The 25,720-nt window shown below is 46.6% G+C and overlaps 1 protein-coding gene across 3 annotated transcripts in view; it reads right to left on the bottom strand.

Moving 5' to 3' along the window:
• Window positions 1-10,457: 10,457 nt before the first annotated feature.
• Window positions 10,458-25,720, bottom strand: part of ABLIM3 (actin binding LIM protein family member 3) — a 118,597-nt gene continuing 103,334 nt past the window's right edge. For 2 of the 3 annotated variants that reach the window (XR_008548107.2, XR_008548108.2), the window contains 7 exons: window positions 24,427-24,491; window positions 23,044-23,191; window positions 21,060-21,089; window positions 20,399-20,457; window positions 19,485-19,545; window positions 18,063-18,699; window positions 12,430-12,605 (listed from right to left, as the gene is read on the bottom strand). Coding sequence is in view for 1 of the 3 variants with exons in the window: in XM_001162953.5 (XP_001162953.1) it covers window positions 12,492-12,605; window positions 18,063-18,143; window positions 18,692-18,699; window positions 19,485-19,545; window positions 20,399-20,457; window positions 21,060-21,089; window positions 23,044-23,191; window positions 24,427-24,491 (566 nt within the window). In the remaining 2 variants the exon portion in view is untranslated. Of the gene's footprint in view, window positions 12,606-18,062; window positions 18,700-19,484; window positions 19,546-20,398; window positions 20,458-21,059; window positions 21,090-23,043; window positions 23,192-24,426; window positions 24,492-25,720 lie in introns of all 3 variants that reach the window. The other variant, XM_001162953.5, reaches the window with a different exon arrangement.

Here is a 25,720-nt window from a genome sequence, read left to right as displayed (position 1 = left end):
TTAAGACCCTTCATAAAGTCCAGGACCAATTGTTCTCCTAGACACTGCTCCTCCCACCATGGGCCAGGCCATGGTTTTCAGCTTTGAGCTGACCACTGTTCCCTACTTAGAACATTCTGGAACAGGGAACAGCTACCACAGAGGTATGGAGGCAACAAAAGGCCTGGGAAAGACCCTCCTGTACTTTCCTGGACTGGGAATATTTTCTTTTCTTCTTATTTTTTTCTTGAAAAGTCTCCCTTTGTCGCCGAGGCTGGAGTGCAGTGGCGCGATCTCGGCTCACTGCAACCTCTGCCTCCCGGGTTCAAGCAATTCTCCTGCCTCAGCCTCCTGAGTAGCTGGGATTACAGGCGCCCACCATCACTCCGGGCAAATTTTTGTATTTTTAGTAGAGACGACGTTTCGCCATGTTGGCCAGGCTGGTCTCGAACTCCTGACCTCAGGTGATCCACCTGCCTCGGCCTCCCAAAGTGCTGGGATTACAGGCGCCAGCCACCGCGCCTGGCCGGGAATATTTTCTCTATTGCTTTTATGGGCAAATTAAAATTAACATTTTCTTAAAATATTGCATCAGTAATTTACTGTGTATGTATGTGAGCACTCAGACCAAATGTGATGTTGTGAACAGTGTATGAAAACTTGTGCATGGCTCTTGTTCTGTTAGTTTGGTGCAAAAGTAATAGTGGTTTTTGCCACTGAAAGTAATGGCAAAAAACGCTATTACTTTTGCTCCAATCTAAATACTACATAGTATAATAACTTTTCGTCAATGAGGTTTTCTTGCTCATCTGTGCTATGGGAAGCCTCATACTGTAAGTCCTCACAGGAGTGTTGGTAGGGCAAATGAAATAATACAAACCCACTTTATAAACCACAAACAGCTATAAAATATGAGCCATTATTATTTTCTGAGTTCCTTTTTGTTGCTGTCCCCTTTTCCAATTTGAAAAGGTCAGTTTCAATTCTAAAGCAGCCAACCAACAATTTACCAGTGGATTAAGTTTTAAAAGTTTATTGTTTGAACTCTGAACACTTGGAAACAAGGCCATAAATTGTATTTTATTTTATTTTTTAATTATTATTATTTTTTTTTTTGTATTTTAGTAGAGACGGGGTTTTACCATGTTGGCCAGGATGGCCTCGATCTCCTGACCTCGTGATCCACCCGCCTTGGCCTCCCAAAGTGTTGGGATTACAGGCGTGAGCCACCGCGCCCGGCCTCTCATAAACTGTATTTTAAGTTCTCAGGCTAGCTCACTAATTCTTCTAAAAACATAATATTTCATTTGAAATAATTTAGAAAAACAGTATGAAATGTTACTATTGCAAAAACAGACGGAGGCTTTTGTAAATATTTTTATTTTTATAATGTTTAAAAAAATATTTAAGATAGAGATAAGGTTTCACTATGTTGCCCAAGCTGGTCTCGAACTTCTGAGATCAAATGCTCCTCCGGCCTCAGCCTCCCAAAGTGCTAGGATGACAGGCATGAGCCTGTAGAGATGTTTAGAGAACTTTCAGAAACTTTCAAGGACTTTGGAGATATATTCAGAGAATTGGAACGAAAAAGTAAAAAAGGCTAAGGAAAATGGAATAATTTATGGAGTGGAATTAACTGAGCTGTGGTCTGGGAAGGATATAGAAATGGGAGAACACAGTCTGTGCACAGTTCTGAGAATAAACAAAAAATTGTTGCTGGCAAGGTATAGGGGTTCTGGTTTAAATAATTACCCATAATGTCCACTAGGTGGCAATGTTGACTAGTTGTCTACAGCTTGGTTGCTGTCAGAGTAACTGAGATGGATGAAAAAGTTATTTGCGGGTTTGGACAAGGAATAACTTTTTTTTTTTTCTGTATGTTTCCTTTAGTGAGTTCTATATTCCTCATAAAAACTAACAATCCACACTGTCCATAAATTCGCTTAGGCAATATTGATTGCACTCTGTGCAAGTTTCTATTGAGAGAAGAAATGCTAAGTAGGAATGATTCTCACCCTCAGGGAATCTACAATCTAGTAGAGGAGACAGACATGTATAAAATAATATAATATAAATTATTGTATGAAAAGTACCAGAGGAGAAATAAAGTGGTCTTGGAGTCCATCAGACAAAGTAAGACTTTTTTACTAATCATGGAGGCTGTAATGGATGACAGATATTTGGAAGGCAGGCAACTGAGAATGTGTAATGAGGAGATAACATTATGGGCAAAGAGCAGTGAGAGCAAAGACATTGAGCTCAAAGGCAGCAGGACGTGTCTGTGAAGCAGTTCAGGTTGGCTGGATCGTGGGTTATTGGGGGATAAGCATCAGGGCAAGGATAGGAATGAAGGTTGTTGATACCTGCTTTTCTCTTCCCCTTTCCATTTCATTTTGAGTGCAACTCTCTGGCAAGGATATTTAGAATCTGCCTCATATCTTCCCTTTCACTACCTACTTTGCTGACTTCCAAGTTTTCCAGGTTTGCCTGGATTTTGTCTAAAGAATGCTATGTGGGGAGCTCCAGGTCTGTAAGAAGATATCAAATTTAGCCCTAGAGAACAATACCAGGAAGAAAGCTTTCAACTCCCTCCTGCTCCCTGTCTTGTGAAAACAAATGATACTCCCTAGTCTCATTCTTCACTTATCAGGTGGAACTGGGAAACCATGGGAAAGAAAAATTTGGAGGCTCAGGACTATTTGTTCCAGGGAGAGAAATATACTCTAGCCTCCTAACCTGTCACCTTACCTCTAGGGACAGTTTCCACCATGGCCAACAGAGCGACCATTCCATGATCCCAATCAGACCATGCAACTACCCCCTTAAAAATATGTGATGGCTCCCCTTGGCCCTCAGCGGAGAGTCCAGATTTCTTATTATGGTGTTTGGGGTGCCTTCTTCACTGAGCCTGCAGTGATCTCAGGAGACTTCAGGGAGAGTAAGAAAAACAACAGATGGGTGCTCAGATCTGGGTTCCTAAGTCAACTTCATTGCCGTGTGAATCTCAGTTCTTCCATTGGGTCAATAGTACATAATTTCTTATGTGCTTCTTTCCCTATGCTTCCCTGTCCCCCACCAGACTGCAAATGCTGTGAGAGCGGGCGCTGTCTTACTCATTGCTAGATCCTTAGAATCTAGCACAGTGCCCAAACACCTAGTAAATGGTAATAAGTATTTGTGGAATGAGTCAGTGAAAACATACTCAAGGGTGTGTAAGGCCTGCCAGTTTTGGCTTCTATTAATGCATGTGTCCTGGGGGTCCCATTTGTCCTCTGGGATTGTCGTATTTGCTTATTTATTTGCAGGGGGAAATGAACTTGTGACCAGGCCTTCTGGAGACATGCTGCTGTGCTGCCCAGCCCCTGTGTGCTGCTGTGGATGTGTGGCTTCTCCTTGGCTCAGGGCCCCTCTCCCATGCTCCTTTGTGTGGGGTGATCCCCAGAGCCCTCTGATCGGGTGTCTGCCTGATGCTGGCTGCAATGAAAACCTCTCTTGTTCCACTTAGCACAATGTTGCCATTATAGCCCCTATCCAGGGAAATGACACACGTCTGCTGGTCCACCCTGGGCCCCGGAAAGCAGATAGAGATCTCAGTGGCTGTTTCTGGGAGAAAGAGAAAGAGTTTCATGGATGGATGAAAACTCCTTCTTCCCATGCGCCTTCAGGTTTCTGCTCCAGGGCACGGGGCTCCTACTTGCATGGAGGCAACAGGGCTCAGCTTCCACAGTTGTTAAAACCAAGCCCAGTGGTTGTGTCTGAAGGAAAAGGAGCTTTTGTTTTATGCTGAAATGCTGCATGAAGCTTACTCCCTCCCTTTGGATTCTTCTCCTTAAGCGAGATCTTAGGCTCCTGAAGTGAGGCTCGTGCCCTGAAGCACCTACAGGGCGGGGCAGGGAAGGGTGTGCAGGAAGCAGGCCATGCAAGTGGAGGGGCCACAGCAAAGTGGAGCCCTCTTGCTCCGTCTGAGGAGCCAGTCACCAGTCAGCTTGGAAATGGAGTGGCCAATCTTCAGCTTTTTCAGCAGAACCCAGAAATCTAGATTTTAGTGAGAAATCTCTTTTGTTTGGTAATGAATTCCAATTGTTTTAAACATTGCAGTAGCCAACTAAAACACCCCTGTGGACTTAATCTGGACTATAGCCACCCCCAGGCCCCAATGTGGAAACTTGAGGGAAATTAGGGACCCATGAAGACGTCTGGAGGGTCTGTCCAGCTAGGGGCCTCCACGCTGAGGCCTGAGGAGGGTGTGCAGCTCCTAACACTGCAGCGTGGACTAACTCTCTTCTGAAGATCTGGGCTGCACGCCCCTAGCTTCATCTGTGGCTGCAGGCTGGTGCCAGGTTGCAGAGGTCCAAAGTGGATTTTATAACCTGGAGCTAGAAAAGCTTTAAAGCCCCCCAAAACCTGAGACATTAGCCCATCTGGTCCCTTCATCTGTCAGTTGGGGAAACTGAGGCTGAGAGAAGGGGAGAAATCTTACCTGAAATCACAGAAGGCCTTAGAGCCAGAACCAGGAGCAGTGATGCCCTGATATGAGGTCACCTGAGCCACTGTGTTCAGTGTGTGGGACACAGTGGTGAGGAGCATGACTTTAGGACAAGGTGGATCTGAGTGTTACCCAGCCCCGCCCCTGCACAGTCCAGGCACGATCTTCAACCGCTCTGAACCTCAGATTCCTCATCTAAAAATTGGGGCTACAAACATCTTCCCCACACAGCAGTTGTGATGCTTCAGTGTAACTGTGCATGTAGAGTGTGGAGTGGCTGGTGCCATGCCAGCACATGGTACGTTTTCTTCAAATGCCAGCTGGCAGTCTATTCAGGGAGGAGATTTTGTATGATATAGCCGAGTGCACGGGCTTTGGGTGAGGCATCTCTAAGATCAAGTGCAGGCTCTGCCACATACAGCTGTGAAACACTGGATGAGTTATTTATCAAGGGCCCAATTTCCTCATCTGTAAAATAAGGATGAAAGTAGTACCAGGGGGTTAAATGAGATCTGTAAGGTGCTTAGCACAGTGTCTGAGCCATGGTCAGAAGTGTTGGTTATTATGTAATCAGTGTGGGTTTCCTCTGAAGAATTCGTCAGATGTTTATGGAAAAATATTAAGGGATGCTGAAACCGTGGCCACATACCCAGGCTGCCCCCTGCAGGGAGTTTTATATAAATCCAACCCCTGGAAATGCAACTGATTCTGCCAGGTTCCTCCTTCCCTGAAGGAGCTCCGGGTGCTCCCGGATGGGAGGACTACCAGGCCTCCAAATGCTGCTACCCACGGAGTCTGCAAAGGAGTGGTGTTTTGTATGCACATTTAAAAACGTTACATAGTCCCATTATTTTGTTAGAATGACAGATTGCTAGGGCCAGATGGACAATTTGTCCTGATCCAGGTGGGCAAGACCCTGTGCCTTAGGGAGGCAGTCACGCTTCTTTTGTATGACAAGGAATTCTGTATCCATAAGGAGGTTTTGGAAAACCAGAAGGCTCTAGGTCTGGGCCCTACAAACACTTTTCAGTGACAGACTGAGGCAAGCTTTTACCCTTCCTATGTGTTCCCTAGTGATTCATGTCACACTGCGCGCTCTGATCGGAGCACATGCCTGCACTGTTTAAATTGTGGTCATTCTCCCTCACACAGACAGCAAAGGAACACATTCGGGATTCCGCTGCCAATATTCATTCACTCTGGGAGCCAGTGTATCGGTCACAACTTCTTTGGTGGCAAGTGATAGAATCACAACTCCGACCAGCTTTAACGAAAAAGCTCAAAGGGTAGCTGGGTAGCTGAAGGGGCGAAGCTGGTTTGAAGCCAAGCTTGGATCCAGGAAGGCAAACTAAGCAGTCGCTCTTTTCTCTCCATCTCCCGGCTCTGCCCTCCTCTGTTTAGTCTTTATCTTCAGGCCGTCTGTTCCAATCTGTGGCAGAGAAGGCCACACAGCTGCAAAGCCTGAATTCCTTACACCTGGAGATTCCAGGTGAGAAAGGCAGTCTCTCTCCCTGCAGTTCCAGCAGTGGCCCAGAGGGGGCACTCATACTCTAGGTAAACCGCAGGCTGTAAGCATAAGGGAGGTGCTGAGCAGTGAAAGGCACGCCTCCCCTGCAGCCAGGCGCGCACCTGCAGCACACCACTTTATCAACTAAATGCCGCGACCTCTATTTTGCATATCTAATTTCATTCGTTTGCTAGGGCTGCCACAACAGAATTTCTGCCAGCAGAGCTGGTTTCCTCTGAGGCCTGTCTCCATGGCTTGTGGATGGCTACCCCTTTGCTGTCTCTTCACGTGGCCGTCCCTCCCTGCATGGGCTCCCTGGCTGTCACCACGTGTCCAAATCTTCTTATGAAGACACCAGTCAGATTGGATCAGGCCCTACCCTAACAGCCTCATCTTAACTTAGGCACCTCTTTAAAAGCCCTATGTCTAAGTAGAGTCACATTCAGAGGTACTAGGGGGTTAGGGAATCCAAATATTAAATGGGAGGGCGAGGACACAGTTCAACTAGCAAATGGCAAGGCTGAGACTGCCCTGAGGGAGGATGCGTCTAACCATGTGCCCTTACCCATGACGCTGTACTGTCCCTGCTGGAGCTCATGGCAGCATACCTGGAGGCAAAGGATTTACAACCCTCAGCAGCGGGGAATATGAGAGGCTGTATCCACTGAAAACCTTAGTGAGGTCCAGGGACCCCCTGTCTATATGATGCCCCAGCAGGATACCACTGGTATATGAGAGTCTTGGCTGTCAGGCGAGCTGTGGTTCAGCAAGCCCTGTTTGTTGTCAAAGAATTTTGGGTTATCTTCTCTCTGCAGCGTTTTCAGATGGTTTCTCTTGGGCTCCCCGAAGACCAGCTATCATGAAGATGTACAGGGAATACAAATACCTTCTCTCTTCCCTTTTCCATCAGGTAGAACAGCATTTCCCAAAGTGTGGAATTCAGACAATTGGTGAAAATGTGATATATGTTTAGATATTACACAGACCAACATATTTGGAGAGTTATGAATTTATGTGAATTTGTAATAAAAACATATAACCAGGATGGGTGTGGTGGCTTATGCCTGTAATCCAAGCACTTTGGGAGGATGAGGTGGGAGGATCATTTGAGGCCAGGAGTTCGAGACCAGTTTGGGCAACATAGTGAGAACCCCCCCCCCATCTCTACAAAAAATTAAAAATAAAAATTAGCTGAACATGGTGGCACATGCCTGTAGTCCCATCTATTCGGGAGGCTAAGGCAGGAAAATTGCTTGAATCTAGGAGTCTGAGGTTACAGTGAACTATGATCACACCACAGGACTCCAGTCTGGGCAACACAGCAAGACCCTGTCTCTTAAAAAACAAAACCAAACAAAACAAGCTAAACCAACCAAACAAGCAAAAAACCCCATATAAACAGTCCTACAAACCTGTGCTTTTCACTGGCATTAAAATAGAAACATCAGATACCTGTCAATTGAAAGAAAAATATCAAGTAAATAGTATTAAGAAAATAAATAATTTGATGAAATCATGAAAGTGATGCTTGAATGACTGAAATCCGGGAAGCACCGGGATAGTTCCCCCTGAGAAGGAAATACTTCTGGCTATGGACACAGAAGTCAGGCCAATTTTAAGCCTCATTTATCTGCACATTTAGCTCTAATTTTCCCTGAGGATGACCATAGATGGTGACTTCCGGCCTTTGGTTTCTCTCATCTCTGTCTCTGGGCCAATCATATTGGACCAGGCCAAGTACAGAGGTGAAAGGCTTGTGAGTGTTGGGGAGAGGCTGACTCTCATCTGCACAGCCCCTGGACTCTATTCATTTGGAGTCTTGCTGCAGGGCTCCTGAGTGGCTTGGCGCTGCCCATAGCTGAGTATGTAGGTAGGTGTTTATCACTGTGCAGTCAAGATTTTTAGCAACTCAAAGTCCAGTGTGGAATAATGCGTTTAAAACTTAATTCCACACGGAACTGGCAAAATTCTGTGAAGGTTAATTGCTATTAATTTTAGTAGTGCTTTTGCCCCCTTGAATTTTGCTAACAGTGCTGAATAACAGCCTTCTAGTCCACGTTTGGCTCTGTGGCCAGCTGCAGCTGCTGACATCTTCCACAGCTGGTGCCCATGTCTATGAACTGGGTGCCTGGTGAGGTTGAGGGGCTGCAGGCACAGGAGAGCTGGCTTGTTCTGATCTGCTCAAACGCTCAGTCAGCCTGTATCGTGGCTGCGAATTACAACTATTGTATTATTGGCATTACCTTCTGTGGCCTCCAAAGTCACATTCTGCTTTATTGATGTAAGGTTGATCTCCAGTGTCCAAACGGGTTGCATGTGTGGGGAAAGGCCCCCTTCTAGAATTTCAGACAGTCTGACTCAAAATGTTATGTCTGTTCATGAAAGGAAGATGGGTGAGAGCAACGCTTCTTACACTTCACCATGTGTATGAATCACCTGGGGATCTTATGAAAATACAGATGCTGATTGGGCAGGTTGGGGTGGGGCCTGAGGTTCTGCATTTCACAGAAGTTCCTGGGTGATGCCAATGTTCCTGGTTAGGAACATTTTGAGTGGCAACACTTGGAACAATTCTTCCTACACCCAGCATGTTGACAACCACAGCACAAGCCAAGCACCCTCTACAAAGCCTGGATGGATGAGAGGAGTCCTTTTAGACTCTGTGCATGGCTGGCTCCTGCCTGCCCTCCCAGCGCTTCTAATTTCACTCTCCCCTGCATACGCCCCACTCCAGCCTCATTGGTGCTTTTTGTTCCTCCAATAAGCCAAGCTCTTGCTCAATCCAGGGCCTTTGCATCCACTGTTCTCTGTGCCAAGAATGCTACCAACCCCACCTTTCCCCAGGTACTTAGTTTTCATCCTTTAGCATACGAAGTGAGTTTCTTTCTCATGGTACTTATTTGTTGTCTCTGTAGCAGTTATCTTCATGTGCCAGCTCTTCTTCTGTTGCCTTATTTATGATTCGTTTCTCCTCTAGACCAGAGTCCATGAGGAAAGCCCATTCCTGCCTTCCACACTGTTGTATCCTCAGTGCTCCTGCCTGGCAGGAGATGCTCACTGATGAATATTTGTTGGGTGCATGTGTAGGCAGGGAGCAAAAATGCATTCTTATCTTTTTGCACATTTGAGCCACCTGTCTGGAGGGGCCATGTTGGGACTGAAAGTTAGCATTGGTTCTTATTGAAGAATCGCAGAATGAGAGCTCAGAAGAGGAGCTACTTTTAATTCTAAGCCACATCTCATCGTCAGAGATGTCGAAACGTGAAAAAAGTGTGCATCTTTGAACAGACAAAATACAGCAAGCCAGCATGTCTTAAACAGAGGTTATGTTAAATTCACTTATAAAATATTGGATTAAACAAAGGTACTATGGTGGGACTTCTCAGGACTTTCGGCAATGTGTGTTGTGAGTCTACAAGAGAAGGGACGTGATGTGCTCTTTCACGGCACAGCAGTTGTGGCAGAGGCGCTGTGATTTCGTCACCCAGAGGCCATCCTTTTCTGCCCTGCTTCCTTATTCTTTGTTAGTAGAAGGCCTGGTTCCCCCTGTTGAGGCTGAAAATGCCAAATGCCCAGTTTCCCAGCCTTTATTGCAGCAGGAACATGGACGTATCCCTAGTTCTGGCCAGTGGGATCCAAGCAGAAGTCTACTGAGGACTTTGGAAAATTTTTCCGACTACAATAGACATGCAATAGACTGTCTTGTTTTTTGATGTGATTGTGTGAGGACATGATGCCTGGAGCCACAGAAGCCTCTTGTAAACATAGAGGACATATGGCTGAGGACAAGAGCCAACATGCTGAAGATGGTGGGGTACAGAGATACAAACAACCTGGGCTCTGGACTCCATCCCTGAGCTGCTGAATGTACTAACTCTGCACCTTGGATTTCTGGTCGTGCAAGACAACACGTGTTCTCACTGTTGAAGCCACTTGTAATAAGATGCTCTCTTTACCTGCAGCTGGAAGGATCTTGCCTAATAAGAGTGGTAAGCTGGTCTCTCTGAGTCAGACAGGCTAGAATTCACTCCTGGCTCTACCAGCAGTAATTATGGTTCTCTTCAAAGCTATTTATTCATTTAGGAGATGGAGATGTTAATAACGGCTACCTCTTGGGTTGTTTCAGAAGCTTAAATGAGATGATGGGTGTGAAGTGCTCACATAGAACTTGGAACATTGCTGGTGCTTAGTAATAAGGAACTATTATTATTATTATTATTATTATTATTATTATTATTATTTTTGATCACAGAACTTCTTTGTTGTTGGAACATCCTTTACCATCTTGAGGGATCCTGCATTCTACAGAAAACAATCTGAGTGATGTTTACCTTTACCAAACTTTCTCATTTTACAGAAGGAGAAACTGAGGCCAAAGGAGTGGCTGCTGTTTTGGTGCTTTCATTTTGAAAAATGTGCAGGGTTCAGCCTCTTCCCATGTCAGTCATTTCCACTCCCACACAAGAAACAACAGAAGCACACAGGTTTAGGGTTGAAATGATGTGCTTTTATGGGAAACAAAAATATCCAACAACAATAACAAAAGCCCTTCAATCTCGCCAAGTTCTTAACCAGTGACAATAAGGCAACTTCCATGATTGCGTCTGGCTGGGGATGATTCTAAAGGGTCAGGAAAGTGAAAAGACATTGGCCAAAAAGAGAAGTTGCAGGGAGGGCTGACATCCTACATGAGAACACAGCAGACTTCCCTCTGGCCCCTCACCCTATCACCCCTTCAATTTAGAATCTCCTCCCAATCTACAAAGATCCTTCCTGAATTTCCTCAGATGCAATCTCTTCCAGAAAGCTTTCCTGGGTCTGCTCTAACTGCATATGACTTTTCATTAACATCACGCACACTTTCTCATTCCTTCTCCGATCACTTTCTGCCTTACATCCGTTATGTTTGGGTACATGCCTTACGATACCCGCTATTGGTAGGCATATCCCTGAGACCGAGTCCCAGGTTGACTCACCCCGTGCTCCCCTCCCCCTCCCCATTCAGTGCTCAGTATTCAGCAGGTGCTCAACATCAGAGGTGCTCAGTGAGGGTTTGTTCAATTTAAGTCAGTTCTACATTTGCCATGTCACATCACCAGCCTCTTGAGAGTCATTATTGTCATTTTCACTTCTTCATCCTTCCTCCATGATCTCAAAATGGTCCGACTCAAGGCATCTCCAAGAAGGAACAGCCCCCACCAAACATTACCCACTCAAGGTGAAAGGTTTGGAGAGGAGAAGAGAGGTTAAGCTTTCTCCCCTGTTCAGGGAGGCGAGCAGGAAGGGAAGCCACTGGGAAAATCCAGGATGGCCATGAGCGGTGTTGGCCAACACTTCATTTTGGAATCTCATAAGCAGCCACTCTTCCAAAAGTTTCCCTGTGAAACATGGCCAACTTTGCAGCAGGAGCCGAGGACTGGCGGGGGTATGGTATGGTTGCCCTGCCAGCCCACAGACCAGAGGCATAGACCAAGAACCTTTCTTTGGGACATGGCCTATTTTCTCTCTGGAGGATGATGAGAGTTGTCTGTCTGGTTGTTCAGTTGGAGCTCTGGTGGGAACATTAGCCCTGCGGTGTGTTGAATTGTCAGGCACATAGATTGTAATAAGGCTAAAGAATACAAGCTGCAATCATGGGCCTCTCCTTGAAAGAGGGAAGGGTCAGGAGGTGCTGGGAGCAGTGAGGGAGAGAGGAGGGTCCCAAGAAATCCTGCAGCTCTGATTCTAACAGGTGCCCTGCTCTATCTCCCACTTCCGCTCCCTCTCTTTTCCTCTGGTTCTCCAAGTCCAGGTCAGGCAAAGGGGCCAGTTGGAAGTGGTGGAGGGAAGGGAAGGGCCTTTTCCTTTTCCTACCAGGAATCCTAGATTTGGACAAGGGAGAGGTTACAATCCAGGGCAGAAGGAGGAGGGTTAAGGAGCTGAGGAGAGGCCTAGGCCCTGTCCACTTCTGTTGACTGGTGTAATGACTAGATTTGAGGCTCACCCTTTTAACTGCATTGCCCCAAGAGAGCACTGAGCTCCTAATTGGGGGTGTTGAGAAAGTTCTTCGTGGGCGCTCAAAGGTGCTCACTGATTTGGGGAGATTGCTGCAGATCTTCCCATGGGAGGGCCCCTCTGGGGCCAATAAGGTGTGGAAACCACATGGTCAGCATCAGCCCTAGAAATTTAAGAAAGGGGCCACGAAGCAGAGAGAAGAGAGACTTCTTCAGGCACCTTCTTTAGGAAAGAGAGTTGGACCTTGGGGCACTCAAGTTAGGACAGATGTTTCAGTATAAAAAGGATCCCCAATAAAAGGACAGAGTCCCCTCAAATCCCTTCCCAGATCCCACAGCACTTAGAAAAGAGAAAGTAAGGAGCATAAAAATATCTCGATGACGTGGGCTTGCCTGACAGTACAGAAAAGCAAGTCTCATGGCAGGCAGTGTGTCCCATTACACAAGAGAGGATTATACCGAGCTTCAGTAGAGAGATTTTACATATATCTTTATATAAATGCATATATATTTATAGAGCCTCTGCCTAGAACAGCCGGGCTTGCTTCTTCAGTTCATTCCTCTTCCAGAGGGCCAGCCGGTCAAACTCAGAGATGGTCATGCCAAAGACTTGGTAGAACTCTTCCTGGGACAGGTGGCGCTGAAGGAGGCAGGGCAGGCAGGGGTGGGGGGACAGAGAAAGAGAGCAGCATGAGGATGCAAGATGCAGGGGTAGCTGGAGGCAGCAGTGGGTGCTGCATGTTCCCTCTGGGCACCCTGTGCCTTGCATGGTGCCTGAGCCTGGGGAATGTGTGATGAATATTTGTTGAATGAGTGAATATGGAATGAACATTTTCCCAGGGAGGACTCTGGAGCTGATTTGGCTGAAGAGGCCTCCCCTGCCTATGACTCAAGTGGGACTTCCGCTTCCACTACACACCCCTTGGAGTCCCCTGTTGACCCCTCCGCTTTCTGCATGCCTGCTCCATGTATTTGCATCCAGAAGTGTGTGTGGATTCATGTTATCCCACTCCCCGTTGAGAGAAAAAGGAGCCATGTCCAAGATTTTAGGGGATATTTCCTCTTACTGATGTTTTAACAAATGATCTGGAAGGCTGTTCATCAGGCCAGTCAATGAAAAAAATTACTGCTCTTAATTTTTGATGCACCAAAATGTCCTTTTATCTTTTTCTGATATGAAAACAAATATGCTTTATAATCAAACCCTTGTCTGCATTCTATAGTGGATTTCCCCCTCTTTCTGCCCTCCTTCCCTTCCTCCCTTCTAAGCAGCTTTAAAAGTGTGATACATTGTCAAAAGCTTTTAGAGTTAGAAATATACAGCACTTAAAATGTGGCAAAATGTTAACAATTGTTGTATTTAGTGAATGGTAGATGGATGTTCATTTTACTATTCTTGAAACTTTCCTGGATAGCTAGTTTTTCAAAATGAAATTTAAAATTAAGTTTACAAAGAGAAATATATGGCATATATACTGCTTACAAACTTAATGGATTCACTTGAGCTGGCTTGTTGGTAGCAATTACATGAGCTAATTGGGTGCTGAAGGAGATTCAATGAAAATTATTTATGTGACCACAGTCAGTTCTCTGGCTTGTTGTCACTGTGAAATATTTTTTTTTTTTTTTGAGACAGAGTTTCGCTTTGTCACCCAGGCTGCAGTGCAGTGGCATGATCTCAACTCACTGCAACCTCCACCACCCCAGTTCAAGTGATTCTCCTGCCTCAGCCTTCCAAGTAGCTGGGACTACAGGTGCACACAATCACGTTGGGCTAATTTTTTTGTATTTTAGTAGAGATGGGGTTTCACCATGTTCCCTAGGCTGGTCTTGAACTCCTGAGCTCAGGCTATCTGCCCTCCTCAGCCTCTCAAAGTGCTGGGATTACAGGCGTAAGCCACGGCGCATGGCCATGTGAACTAACATTTTCCCCATACCTTCAGAATTTCAAACAAAGGTAATATTGATAATTTTTGGTCAATAATTTTTGAAGTAGTAGAGCTGGGACCGAAGTCCAGGCAAAATGCATTACATTCTCACTGCCCCTCTTGGTCAACCCGATTAAAAAAATTCATAAGTAAGTGTATTATGAAAAATGTCAAAACTACACAAAAGAGAGAAAATAGGACAAAGCCCATGTCCACTATCCAGATCCTGTAATTGTGAGGTTTTCCACATTTGCTTCATTTACCTATTTTATTTTCTGAAATATTTTAAAGCAAAGCCTAGACATTGTGTCAGTTCATTCCTATGCACTTCAGAATGTTTCTCAAAACACACTGAATATTTTCTCACATTGTGGTTACACAATGCCATGAGTAAACTCAAGAAAATCTAACAAGAATTCTTCAGAATTCCCTGATACCTGTCCATTACAAAGTTCCTGTCTTGAAAATGTCTTTTCACAGTTGGTTTATCTGAACTAGGACCCAGGCAGTGCCCACACATCACATTTGCTTGTTAGATCCCTAAGACCCTGCCTCTTTCTTTGTACTATTGACTTGTCCATGTTTGTGCTACTCAAGTGAGTGCTGAAAGACACCTTGGATAGGAGAGTCCCCTTCTCTGCTCCTTCCATAGTAAAGACTGAGGGAAACTGCACTTTGGAATCGTTTGTTATTGTTGTTGGAGGGTGGTGGTCTGTATTGGTTCTCCAGTTGAGTTTCTCTATCATGTTAAAAAATCTTTGTTATGAGTCTTGATATAGAAGAATGGTAGACTCACCCTCAAGTAATGTGTTCACAAGCAGGACACACTGGAAGGAGACCAGGGCTTCTCTCCTCTAAGGGCCAGCTGGGGCCTCCTTTCTCCCTCCAGTTCTCAAGGCCCCTAATGCCACTACTGTCCATCTGACATTTGCCACAGAAAGGCGTTAAAGCAGGAAGGTTAACAGTGCAGCTCTTACAGCCAGGGAGAAATGGCCATGTGACCATGGACAAGTTACCTAACCCCTCCTGAACTTCAATTTCCTTTTCTGGAAAATGGGAGCATCCTAGTGTCTCCACCATGAATACCATGAGGGTGAATGAGCAGATACAGGTCATGTGCTCAACACTCAAGGGCACACAGAAAGCACTCAGTCTGGTCACTTTCACTATCATGGTGATCTTTTCATGCACCTGTTACATTGTGTGATCTGCTTCCGGTTTCCTTGGACTTCATCTTCTCCTCCTCATCTTTGTTGTGCTCCTGTGACCCTAGACACACTAACCTTCTGCTATGTTCAAACACAACAAGCTCCCTCCTGCATCAGGGTCTCAACACTGGCTGTTCCCTCTGCCCAGAAAGTTCTTCCTTCTTATAAAAGCATGCCTCACTCCCTCAACTACTTCGAGTCTTTGCTTACATGTCATGCATCCAATGAGACCAAATCTGATGATGCTATTTAAAACTGCAACTCACCTCTTCCTCTCCTAATCCCCTTCTCTTCTCTCCTTTAACTTTTTTCCTTAGCACTTATTACCTTCTAACACATGGTGTCATTTATTTTTTCTTTGTGTCAACAATATTGACACAAATAAAGGAGACACATCTTATGTCTTCTCACACAAAAATGTAAGTTCCAAGAGGGCAGCGGTCTCTGTTTTGTTCATTGATATATTGCAAGCACCTCGAACCGTACCCGGATGCTTCTGCAGACATAGGAGGAGAGCTAGATTTGCTCCCTGCCCTCAAGGGGCCCACAGTCTCAGGACTGTACATAAAACGAGTGCTTGTGATGGTGGAAGAGAGTGGAGGCAGCACTGTGTAGTTAAGCTCCCTCGGTTCAAACTCTGATTCTGTCATCACTAGGTGATCAGCTTTAGCCAAATGACAGCCTTGCTGAACCTTTATTTTCTCCTCTGTAAGGTGAGGATGATTCAATAAATATTTGTTGGATGAATGAATATCTATTCTCTGAGCTCCTTGAGGACAGGGTCATAGTCTTCCTTCTTCAGTCCCCTCCTAGAACTAGTGCAGGAGGCTGGGGCAGTGTCTTTAGCCCATGGGCCTCAGCTCAGGCTACATTTTAGCCATCCTTGGGTGCTTTTAAAAAGTTCTAGACCTGAGCTCCTTCCCCAAATTGTGATTAAATTGGTCTACTGTGGGGCCCCTGTATGGTATTTTTAAAAAGGTCCCTGGGTGATTCTGATGTCCTGGAGAATGTTTCCATCCCTAAAAACTGGCTTCACTGAGCTGCCCTGGGAGCTGTCCCCTTCAGCACTGGTGGACACTTTCATTTGGAGACAGTGAAAGGAGGAGGCCCTTGTTGAAATGTGAGGAGAATCACCCACTTCCTGGGGTGCTAACCCAGCATGCTAGAGCTGGAAGAACTCACAGAGCTTCCTGGCTAACGTACATTCCCCTCCTTCTGCCCCAACCCTCTACCCTGGGCCAATTCCACGCCATCAAGTCAAGGGCAGCTCATATGCTTTTCCTGAGGGGTGCTGAGCCTCCTATTTCAGAAGCCTGCACTCAATCCCACAAATGTTTTCTGACACCTCTCCCAGCCCAGATCCTGTAGTAGAGGGCAGACAATGTTTGTCCCTAAGAAACTCAGGGTCAGGCAGAGGAAATGGACACATCCATGATATGATACACAGGAGAGTGAAAGGTGCTTGATGTACTTTGGATAGAAAGCTGGAGGAGGTCAGAGGACAAGGGGAGTGACCCCTCCTATAGGAGGGTTGGAGGAGGCTTTGGGGCACAGGGATTACTAGTGTGGAGCCCTGAGGAGCAAGGAGGCTGGTGAGATGCGAAGGGCATTGATATGGCTTGGCTGTGTCCCCACCCAAATCTCACCCTGAATTGTAATAACCCCCACGTGTCAAGGATGGGGCCAGGTGGAGATAATTGAATCTTGGGGGCAGTTTCCCATATACTGTTCTCCTGGTAGTGAATAAGTCTCATGAGATCTGATGGTTTTATAAAGGGCGTTCCCCTGTACAAGCTCTCTTGCCTGCTGCCATGTAAGATGTGACTTTACTCCTCCTTTGCCTTCCACCACGATTGTGAGGACTCCCCAGCCATGTGGAACTGTGAGACCATTAAACCTTTTTTTCTTTATAAATTACCCAGTCTCAGGTATATCTTTATTAGCCGCATTAGAGACTAATACAGGCATTCTAGGGAGAGGGAGAGGCAGGGAGTGGCAACAGGCTGTAAGGGGCAGAGTGTGCTCCAGCACCAGAGGAGCCCAGGAACTGGAACTCCACACCAGGTGGTCTGGACTGCCCAAATGCCCAGCACCATGTTCTGGCCCACCTCTGCACCTTTATTTATGCTGTTCTCCTCTCCATCTCTCGATCACAAACTCTACTTGTCTTTCTAGTCCATCTACATCCTTCCTTTTTCTGCAAACCTGTGTTGACTGCCTCAGGCCTTAGTGGTCTCCCCTGCACAACAGTAATCTAATGTTCATTGGGCACTTCATACTCAATATGTTGCCAGACTCCATGCTAAGGGCTTTATGGGTACTGGCTCACTCACTTCTCTTGGCAGCATGGGGGAAGCACACCAATCACCCTCACTTTACAGAGAAGAAAACCAAGTTGCAGTGAGGTTGTCGCTTGGTTAAAGCTGCCAACCTAGTGATGGCAGAATCAGAGTTTGAACCTAGGGAGTTTGACTCAAGACTTACTTATGCTTTTTTTCCTTCCACATAGTGCTGCCTCCCCCTGTCCCCCATCACAAGCACAAGTTTTATGCACAATCCTGAGACAGAGGGCCCCTTGGGGGCAGGGAGCAAATCTAGCTCTTCTGCAATTCTGCAGAAGTATTGGCCCTAGTTGAGGACTTACTGTCCCTGTGCACCACAGACACTAACTGAATTGAAGAGGAGGCAGCAAAGAACAGCATGGGGAAGTTTTGGGGAACAGCATGGGGAAGTTTTGGGGGAACAGCATGGGGCAGTTTTGGGGGAACGGCATGGGACAGTTTTGGGGAATAGTATGGGGAAGTTTTGGGCTGAGGAAATTGGTTCAAGTCCCTGCTTTTTCAATAAGCTGTGTGATCTTAAAGCCACTCATTCCACCCAGCCCTCTTGAGCTGGATTATACCAAGCAACTTCTGAAATTTCTTCCAACCCAAGAGCTCCTGCTCAGTGTTTTAGACTTACCTCTAAACGGGTCCTGTCTACATCCTTGGGCAGTCGGTTTCTTCCTCTTGTAGTCACCAGCAGCAGTTCATAAGGGTAGATCTAAGGAGAAAGGGGGGTGGTCTCCAGCTTGGGTGAGGGTGGTGGGCTTGTTCCTTTCAGGTACATTTTGTGTCTGGGCTCTCTGTTCTATCCAGAAATGGCCAGAAATTAAGTCTGGAGGAAGAGCTGGATCTGCCCTTCTTGGGGTTGCCCAGCAGTCTTAAGATACCTTCTCTCAAAAGACAAGGCCCCAGAGAGTCCCCTAATACTACTAGGAATAAGCTTGGAGGTATTTGCCATGTGCCCATGGAATAATATGGGCACATGACCTCCCGAATGTAAGTGTCTAATATTTGGTGACTGGCAAGCCAACAGAGTGTCTCTGAAGCCCAGGGAGAGTATCTGATTTCAGTAGGCAAGAGACCTAGGGCAGGATTCAGGAAAAGTGGGCCAAGAAGGGACAGGAAATGTTGGTCTTGAAAGGACCCCTGGGGTTATTTATCTATGTTCCCTTCCCTACATAGACAGTGCTGTCATCCTCCTGGTGATCCCCAGTGTAGCGGCTCCAAGAATCCTGGAGACCCCCAGGGTCTATGCACATCCTTTACCTTGTACTCTGCAGAGAGAAAAAGAGACACACACACAGAATGGAGCCCATCAGTCTTTGCTTTGCATCACTACACAGGCCTCTGTCCTACTCTCTCAGGGGGTCTGGCCTCTATTGTCTCCTTCTCTTGACCATCAGAGACCTTGTCCTTGCTGAATTCACCCTGAAGGACAATCAAGGCTGGTATGAGCACAGTGGAAGGCTGAAGATAGGGGTTGGGCTGATCTTGAGATGGTTCTAAGGAAAAAATGGCCTTAGAGATATTTAGAATAGAAATTAGAAGAATCTGAGATCTGAAACGCATGGACAAGATCCTCTATCTTCTGTGGGGAATCCTTCGAGGTTCTGATGTGGGCCCCTTCTGCCTGAGCTTGCTCATAGGAGCTGGTCGAGTTTGGTGTGAAAGCATCACTGGCAGAGAGCAGGAAGCTCATGGAATTCTTACTGGGAACAGTGTGCAATTGGCTCTGAGTGCTTCCCTCCACTGGGGCTGGCAGGCAACCCTCGGTCCACAGTCCAGGGAGAAGAGAGCAGAACTCTGTGATGGTTCTGGGAACCCAGATGGGACAGGTGGCTTGGAGACCACCCAAGGCCAGGAGGATGAGGGAAGAGCAGGGGAAAAGGGAGGGGGTGGGAAGTGAAAGAGAGTAAGAACTCAGGGTTGGACACAGCCCAGCGTGGGGACAGAATCTGTAGCCATCATTTGCCGAAGGTCAAGCTGCAGTTTTGAGTGGTACATCTGGAGGCACTCTCCCTGCAGACTCCCTGCAGACCCCCTGCAGGCCTGCACTCACCTCGCATGCCCCAGTTGACTGCGTTCATGCTGTCGTAGTGGAAGAGGTCTGCGCTGGGTGTCTGCAGAAGAGACAGAACCACGGCTGGCCTGAGATAAGCTCACCTCTGCCTCCCTGAAGCACTCACCCACCTCCAGAAAATGGACTGGCGCTTGTGGGACATAGGGCCTTCTCAGCAGCCTCTGTCTCAAGTTAGGGAAACTTAACTCGCTGCTATATCCCTGTGCTTTGTCCTGGCACATGGTGGCTACTCAATATATATCCATTTATTTGGTGAATTTCACTTCATGCTTTCTTTCATTGCTCAAACACCCCTTTTTCTAGGAGACTTGCCCTGACAACCTGGCTGGAAGTTGCAAGTCACTCCTTCCATGAGCTCTCAATCCTCCTTACCCTGCTCATCACTTTTCTTTTTCCATAACAGCACGCTCAGGGAGCTCAGAAAATGTACAGGCCATGTTAGAGGCCAGTGGAGCATAGCAGTTGAGGGTGGGCTGTGGGATCAGCTGGCCTGGGCTTGAATCCTGGCTCTACTACTTCTTGTTGAAGAGTGTGGGTAAGTCACCTCACTTCTCTGTGCCTTTCTGCATGCACAAAGTAGGGTAAATGATAGTAACTGCCTCCATGGGTTGTGAAGGCAAAACAAATTAGTGCTTGCAAAGTGTTTAGCTGAGTCCCTGGCACAGGGTTATTGCCCAATAAGTACTAGTTGTTCCCAAGCCCCTCCCATGGGGGCCCCTTTTCACGAAGGGGTCACCAGGGAGGGGAGCAAGTCATTGCCATACAGTTGTTTCAGTTAACCCACCACTAGCCCCAGGACCTTTGCTCAGGTTTCACCTTACAACAAGCTAATGTTGGATTTATTAGCATTTTGGGGACAACGTCCTCCCCCATCCTCCAGCACAGCTTCTTACCCTGTGCAGCCCATTTCTTCGGTAGGCAGGCAGGGAGGCAGATTTGGAGATGAGAGGATCTGAAAAGAAGGATCTAGAGCAATTATCAGGAGTCCCAAGCCATGAGTCCCTCTCCCCGAGGTCATCTGGCCACCAAAGGCCAACACTGCTCCCAACCTAGCAGGAAGGGGTGGAGGCCAGAGGCCACCAACTCTTCCTGATGCTCTCCAGATTTGCAACTTGACCATCTCTGGGGGCATTTCACTCTAGCAGAATTCTAGGTACCTGCCCAAGGCACCCACTCAGACACTCTTCTATCCTTGACCTGCACATCTCTATCTTCTTGTGATAGACCCCTGTGTCCTGGCCACAGGCTGGTTCTGGACAAAGGCCCTGGAATTGAAGTCAAGCTCAGAACTCAGGTAGGAAGGCTCCCAGGTGGTGGAAGAGGTGTGTGCACTTTTTTTCCTCTGGGACCATCTATTGGGGATGGCAATCCTAGTTCCAGAAACCCAAATGCAGACCCACAATCTGACAAATACAATGGAGTAGACTATTTGAGATCAGGAGTGGGCTGGGACATCCACATTGTATGGTCATTAGAACTATGGAGAACTGCAGCTGACACAGCTCTGTCCCTCATGGGACATGATGGGCTGAAGGTAGGGCAGGTAGAACTTACCACTGTCAGCCAGGTAGTGCGACCGAGGGGCTGCAGGAGAGAAAAGCTGAAGGTCATTGCTCATGAGGAAAGACAAACATGGTGAAGACGATTCATGGGGACAAAGAGATGTGGCTTCCATACCCGATCCCCCTGGCTGGCTGGGAAAAGGGGCCTCCAGCAGCCCCTCCTGAACTTGTCAGTTTTTAATTGTTGCACTTGCACCCCATCTCCCTTCCCTGTCCAGCTCCTAGCCTGGCACCTGGCACAGGGCAGGTGCTCTGTGATATTTGTTGCACAGATGTGGTTGAACAAGGTTGAATTGCAAACAGCACTGGTGCACTGCACAGACCCCGCAGCCAGGGGTTGGAAACAGTGGCCCTCAGTGGTCAGGCCGGAAAACAGGCTCAGCAGTTCATCCTGGCTCTGCCATTAGTAGATTTCTAACTTCAGACAATCTAATTAATCATGCTTTGGTTTTCTCATCTGCAAAATGGGGAGTGATAGTGTCTCCTTTGTAGGATTATTGTGAAGAATATGTGACACAATACAGTAAGATACTTAGCATAGTGCCTGACGCATCTATAACACTCCATAAAACTGGCTTTATCATACTGCCGCCAACACCAACATCTTCAATCTCACTGAGAGTCAAGGTGTAGTATGGGGAAGAGGGAAGAGCTCATGGCCTTGGGGCCACTACAACTTGGGTCTGATCCTGGCTCAGTCACTTACTGGCTTTTGACTTGGAGCAAGTGGCTTAACCTCAGTTCTCTCATCTATAAAGTGGGTGATAATAATCTCTCTACATTGCAGCTCTACCAGGAGTGTAACATTCCTACAAATGCCTGGAACATAGAAGTGTAATAAATGATGCATTTTATTATCCATAATGTATTGATCCAGATGAGATTTCCTGGCAGGACTGCATCTCACAGGAGTAAGAAAAGGAGGAGGCAGACAGAGTGTGTGTGTGTGTGTGTGTGTGTGTGTGTGTGTGTGTATGTGTCCAGGAATAGGAGGAGCTTGCAATGAGATTTTCAAGAAGTATTTGAATAAAGCCCCTGCTTGTATAAGTTCAAATCATGGTAGACTCACTACCTCAGGAGGCCATCCCTTACATCTTTGAGCCATTCCGATGATTATAAGACATTGTTCTTTTTTTTTTTTTTTTTTTTTTTTTTTTTGAGAGAGAGTCTCGCTCTGTCGCCCAGGCTGGAGTGCAGTGGTACAATCTCGGCTCACTGCAAGCTCCGCCTCCTGGGTTCACGCCATTCTCCTGCCTCAGCCTCCCGAGTAGTTGGGACTACAGGCGCCCACCACCATGCCCAGCTAATTTTTTGTATTTTTAGTAAAGACGGGGTTTCACCATGTTAGCCAGGATGATCTTGATCTCCTGACCTTGTGATCTGCCCGCCTCGGCCTCCTAAAGTGCTGGGATTACAGTCATGAGCCACTGCGCCCAGCCAAGCCATTTTTCTTTATACTGAATCTGACTGGAAGTCAGAGCTTCAGATGCCCCAAAGCAATGGGAGTGACTGCTCAGGGCAGAGCATGGTCTTATATGGTGCCCCATAGAGCGCCTTTCCAAATCTGTATTCTAGACCTCAATGAAGCTCCCAGAAGGGGCATTGCAGGGTTTGGGGCTAACCTTTGTGGCCAGCCTCTTCTGATTCTTTTGTTAGCCCAGGGGATTGAGACGGGGCTGGCTACATTCCAATAGAACCTAATTTATAAAAGCAGTCAAGGAAGCTGATTAAGTAAGCTCCATTACTGATAAATTGAGTGATCTTGGGCAAGTCACCAAAGGCTTCTGTGCCTTCACTCCCCATCTGTATATGTAGGGTGATAAAGGCACCCACCCACCACAGGGCTGCTGTGAGGAAGAAGAGAGAGGATGCGGCTGTGCCTCAAGGGAGCCTGGCTCAGAGCGAACAGCTGACACTGCCAGCTAGTCACAGAGAAAGGTGTCCCCGCCCCGTTGGGCTTCCAGAGCCGTGCTTACAGCCATTGAGGGACATCTCATAGCCAGCTGTGTGCAGGGCTTCCCGGCTGCTGGTGGAGCTCCGGGGAGGGGTCCAGGGATCTGCATAGGAGCTCGACCGGGCCTTCATTTCTTCCTTCAGAATCAGCCGGCCAATTCCACTTTGGAGCTGAGGGTTGGGGAAGAGCAAGATGAAGTTAGAAGGAAAACAAAGGACACTGAGATGGAACGGGCTTGGGCAAGGCTGAGGATCACATCCTCCATAGCAGCCTGCTCTCGTGTTTGCCTTCCCAGTGTCCCTCCCACCTTGTGGCACCCATGTTTCCTGTTGCAGTCTCATCTTGTCTTCCACAAGTTGTCCTGTGGTCTGGGTGGGAGTCTGGTGGTGGGTACAAAAAAGCAAGCCTGGCCAGTGACAGGATCCCATTGTCTTGGCACAGTGATTGATTCAACAATGGGCAGATAGCCACCTTTTTCTTTTTAACTGAGGTGAAAATTACTTAACTTCAAATTAACCATTTTAAAGGAAATGATTCAGTGGCATTTAGTGCATTCACGATGTTGTGGAACTACCACCTCTATCTCGTTTCAAAATACCATTATTTCCCCCAAAGGAGATCCCATATCCATGAAGCACTCACTCCCCATTCCCCTCTCCCCGTGCCCCTGGGAACCACCAATCTATGTTCTGTCACTATGGATTTGCCTATTCTGCATATTTCATGGAAATGGAATCACACAATATGCGACCTTGTGTCTGGCTTCTTTTCTTAAGCATAATGTTTTCAAGGTTCATCTGCATTGTGGCATGTATCATCACTTCATTTCTTTTCATGGCTGAATAATATTCCACTGTATGGACATACCATATTTTGTCCTATTCATGAGCTGATGGACATTTGGATTATTTCCATATTTTAGCTTTTGTGAATAGTGCTGCCACGGATATGAGTATATATGTATTTGTTTAAGTCCTGTTTTTAATTCTTCTGGGTATATATCTAGGAGTGGAATTGCTGGATCATGTGGTAATTTTATGTTTAATTTTTGAGGAACCACCAAATTGTTTTCCACAGGGGCTGGAACAAGGGTTTCACCAGCAATGAACAAGTGTTGCAAGCACCTGCTTACCATTATGTGAAAATAGCTTGCCTGAGCATGAAGCCAATGCAGAGGCAAGCCCCAGAAGTGAAGAGACAAATTTCCTATGACATTTTTTTGAGCAGTTGGATCTAGTCATAATTTAAGCTAATTCCACCATTTGATTTTTCAGTTATGCAAAGCTATGCTTTTCTTTTTTCTATCATAGGTGGGCTTGAATCTGTTTTTTGTTGCTTGCAAATGAAAAGACCCTCAGTGATATATGCTCTAAGCATCATATTCAGTGCTGTGGTCTCTGCCCACCTTGTGCATGCTGCGGTCAAAATCATCCTCCTCTCCTCCAGACGAGAACCTTCTGGCTCGGGGCACTGTCAAAAGACAGAAAAGATCAGCTCTGGCATGTGCACCCCACTCAGCCTGGCTTAAGGCATTTTTTTTTTAAAAAAGAAAAGCCACTTTTCTTTCTTTTTAATCTTATTTTTCAATGGAAGCAGTCTCATTTAAGCTAAGCCTCACATCAGCTGAAAGTGGTCTCTGCTGCCTTTGTGGTCTCTGAACACTCCTCTCCCGTGGGGACAGATCACTGCCCACTTGGTTATAGTTGTATTTGTATCTTACCTTCTTTTCTGATGAAGACTTCTTTGAGAGTAGCGAACGAGTCATCCTTTTATTAAATTTTTAAATTTTTGAGACAGGGGCTCACTCTGTCACCCATGCTAGAGTGCAGTGGTGTGATCATGGCTTGTTGCAGCCTCAAGTCCCCAGGCTCAAGGGATCCTCCTGCCTCAGGCTTGCATGTAGCTGGGACTACAGGCATACACTATCATGCCCAGATAATTTTTAAAAATTTTTTTGTAGAGAAGAAGTGCTATGTTGTCCAGGCTGGTCTCAATTTCCTGGGCTCAAGTGATCTTCCCAACTTGGCCTCCCAAAGTGCTGGGATTACGGGCGTGAGCCACTGTGCCCAGCACCAAAGAGTCATCTCTGAGCTTCTATGAAGCTTTGCTCAGAATGGACATTGAATTAGTAAAGACATTGAATCAGAGTGGATCTTGATGAAAAATTTCCCCCATATTTGAAAGGAACAGCTTGGGTTGTATGATTGGGTGAGGTGGTATCTGAGGACCACTGAGACCCCTTACCAGGAGCCTTCCACCTCCCCACATCCTCTCTTTCTCCATCCTCCCAACCATTTTTTACCCTACAGCCAAAGTGGTCTCTCAAAAGCACAAATGTGATCATGCCACTACTTTCAATGTGATCATGCCACTCACTGTTTAGGATAACAACCAAAATCCTTACCTCAACCCTCAAAACCCTGGGGGACCTCCTCCCTCACCTCTACTGCTTCTCTTCCTCTCTGAGTTCAAGGTTAAGTGGACAGCCTTTTCTTTCCTCCACTGGAATCCTCTCTCACATCCTGGGTCTTTGCAGAAGTATTTCTACACTCTCTGCCGTGTTACATCGTTGCCACCCTCCTGATGGCAGCTAAGTGGCTGCATTGAGAAACTTTTGTCATCTTCAGGCTGGACAGCAGGCCCCTGCCATCAGCTCTCCTACCTTCTGCGCATCACCTCCCTCTCATGGCTGGGGCCTA

Source organism: Pan troglodytes, chromosome 4, assembly GCF_028858775.2.
Source record: "Pan troglodytes isolate AG18354 chromosome 4, NHGRI_mPanTro3-v2.0_pri, whole genome shotgun sequence".
NCBI classification, from domain to species: domain Eukaryota; kingdom Metazoa; phylum Chordata; class Mammalia; order Primates; family Hominidae; genus Pan; species Pan troglodytes.
The sequence above is the reverse complement of the archived record's forward strand: the minus strand, read 5'-3'. Positions and strand labels throughout refer to the sequence as shown.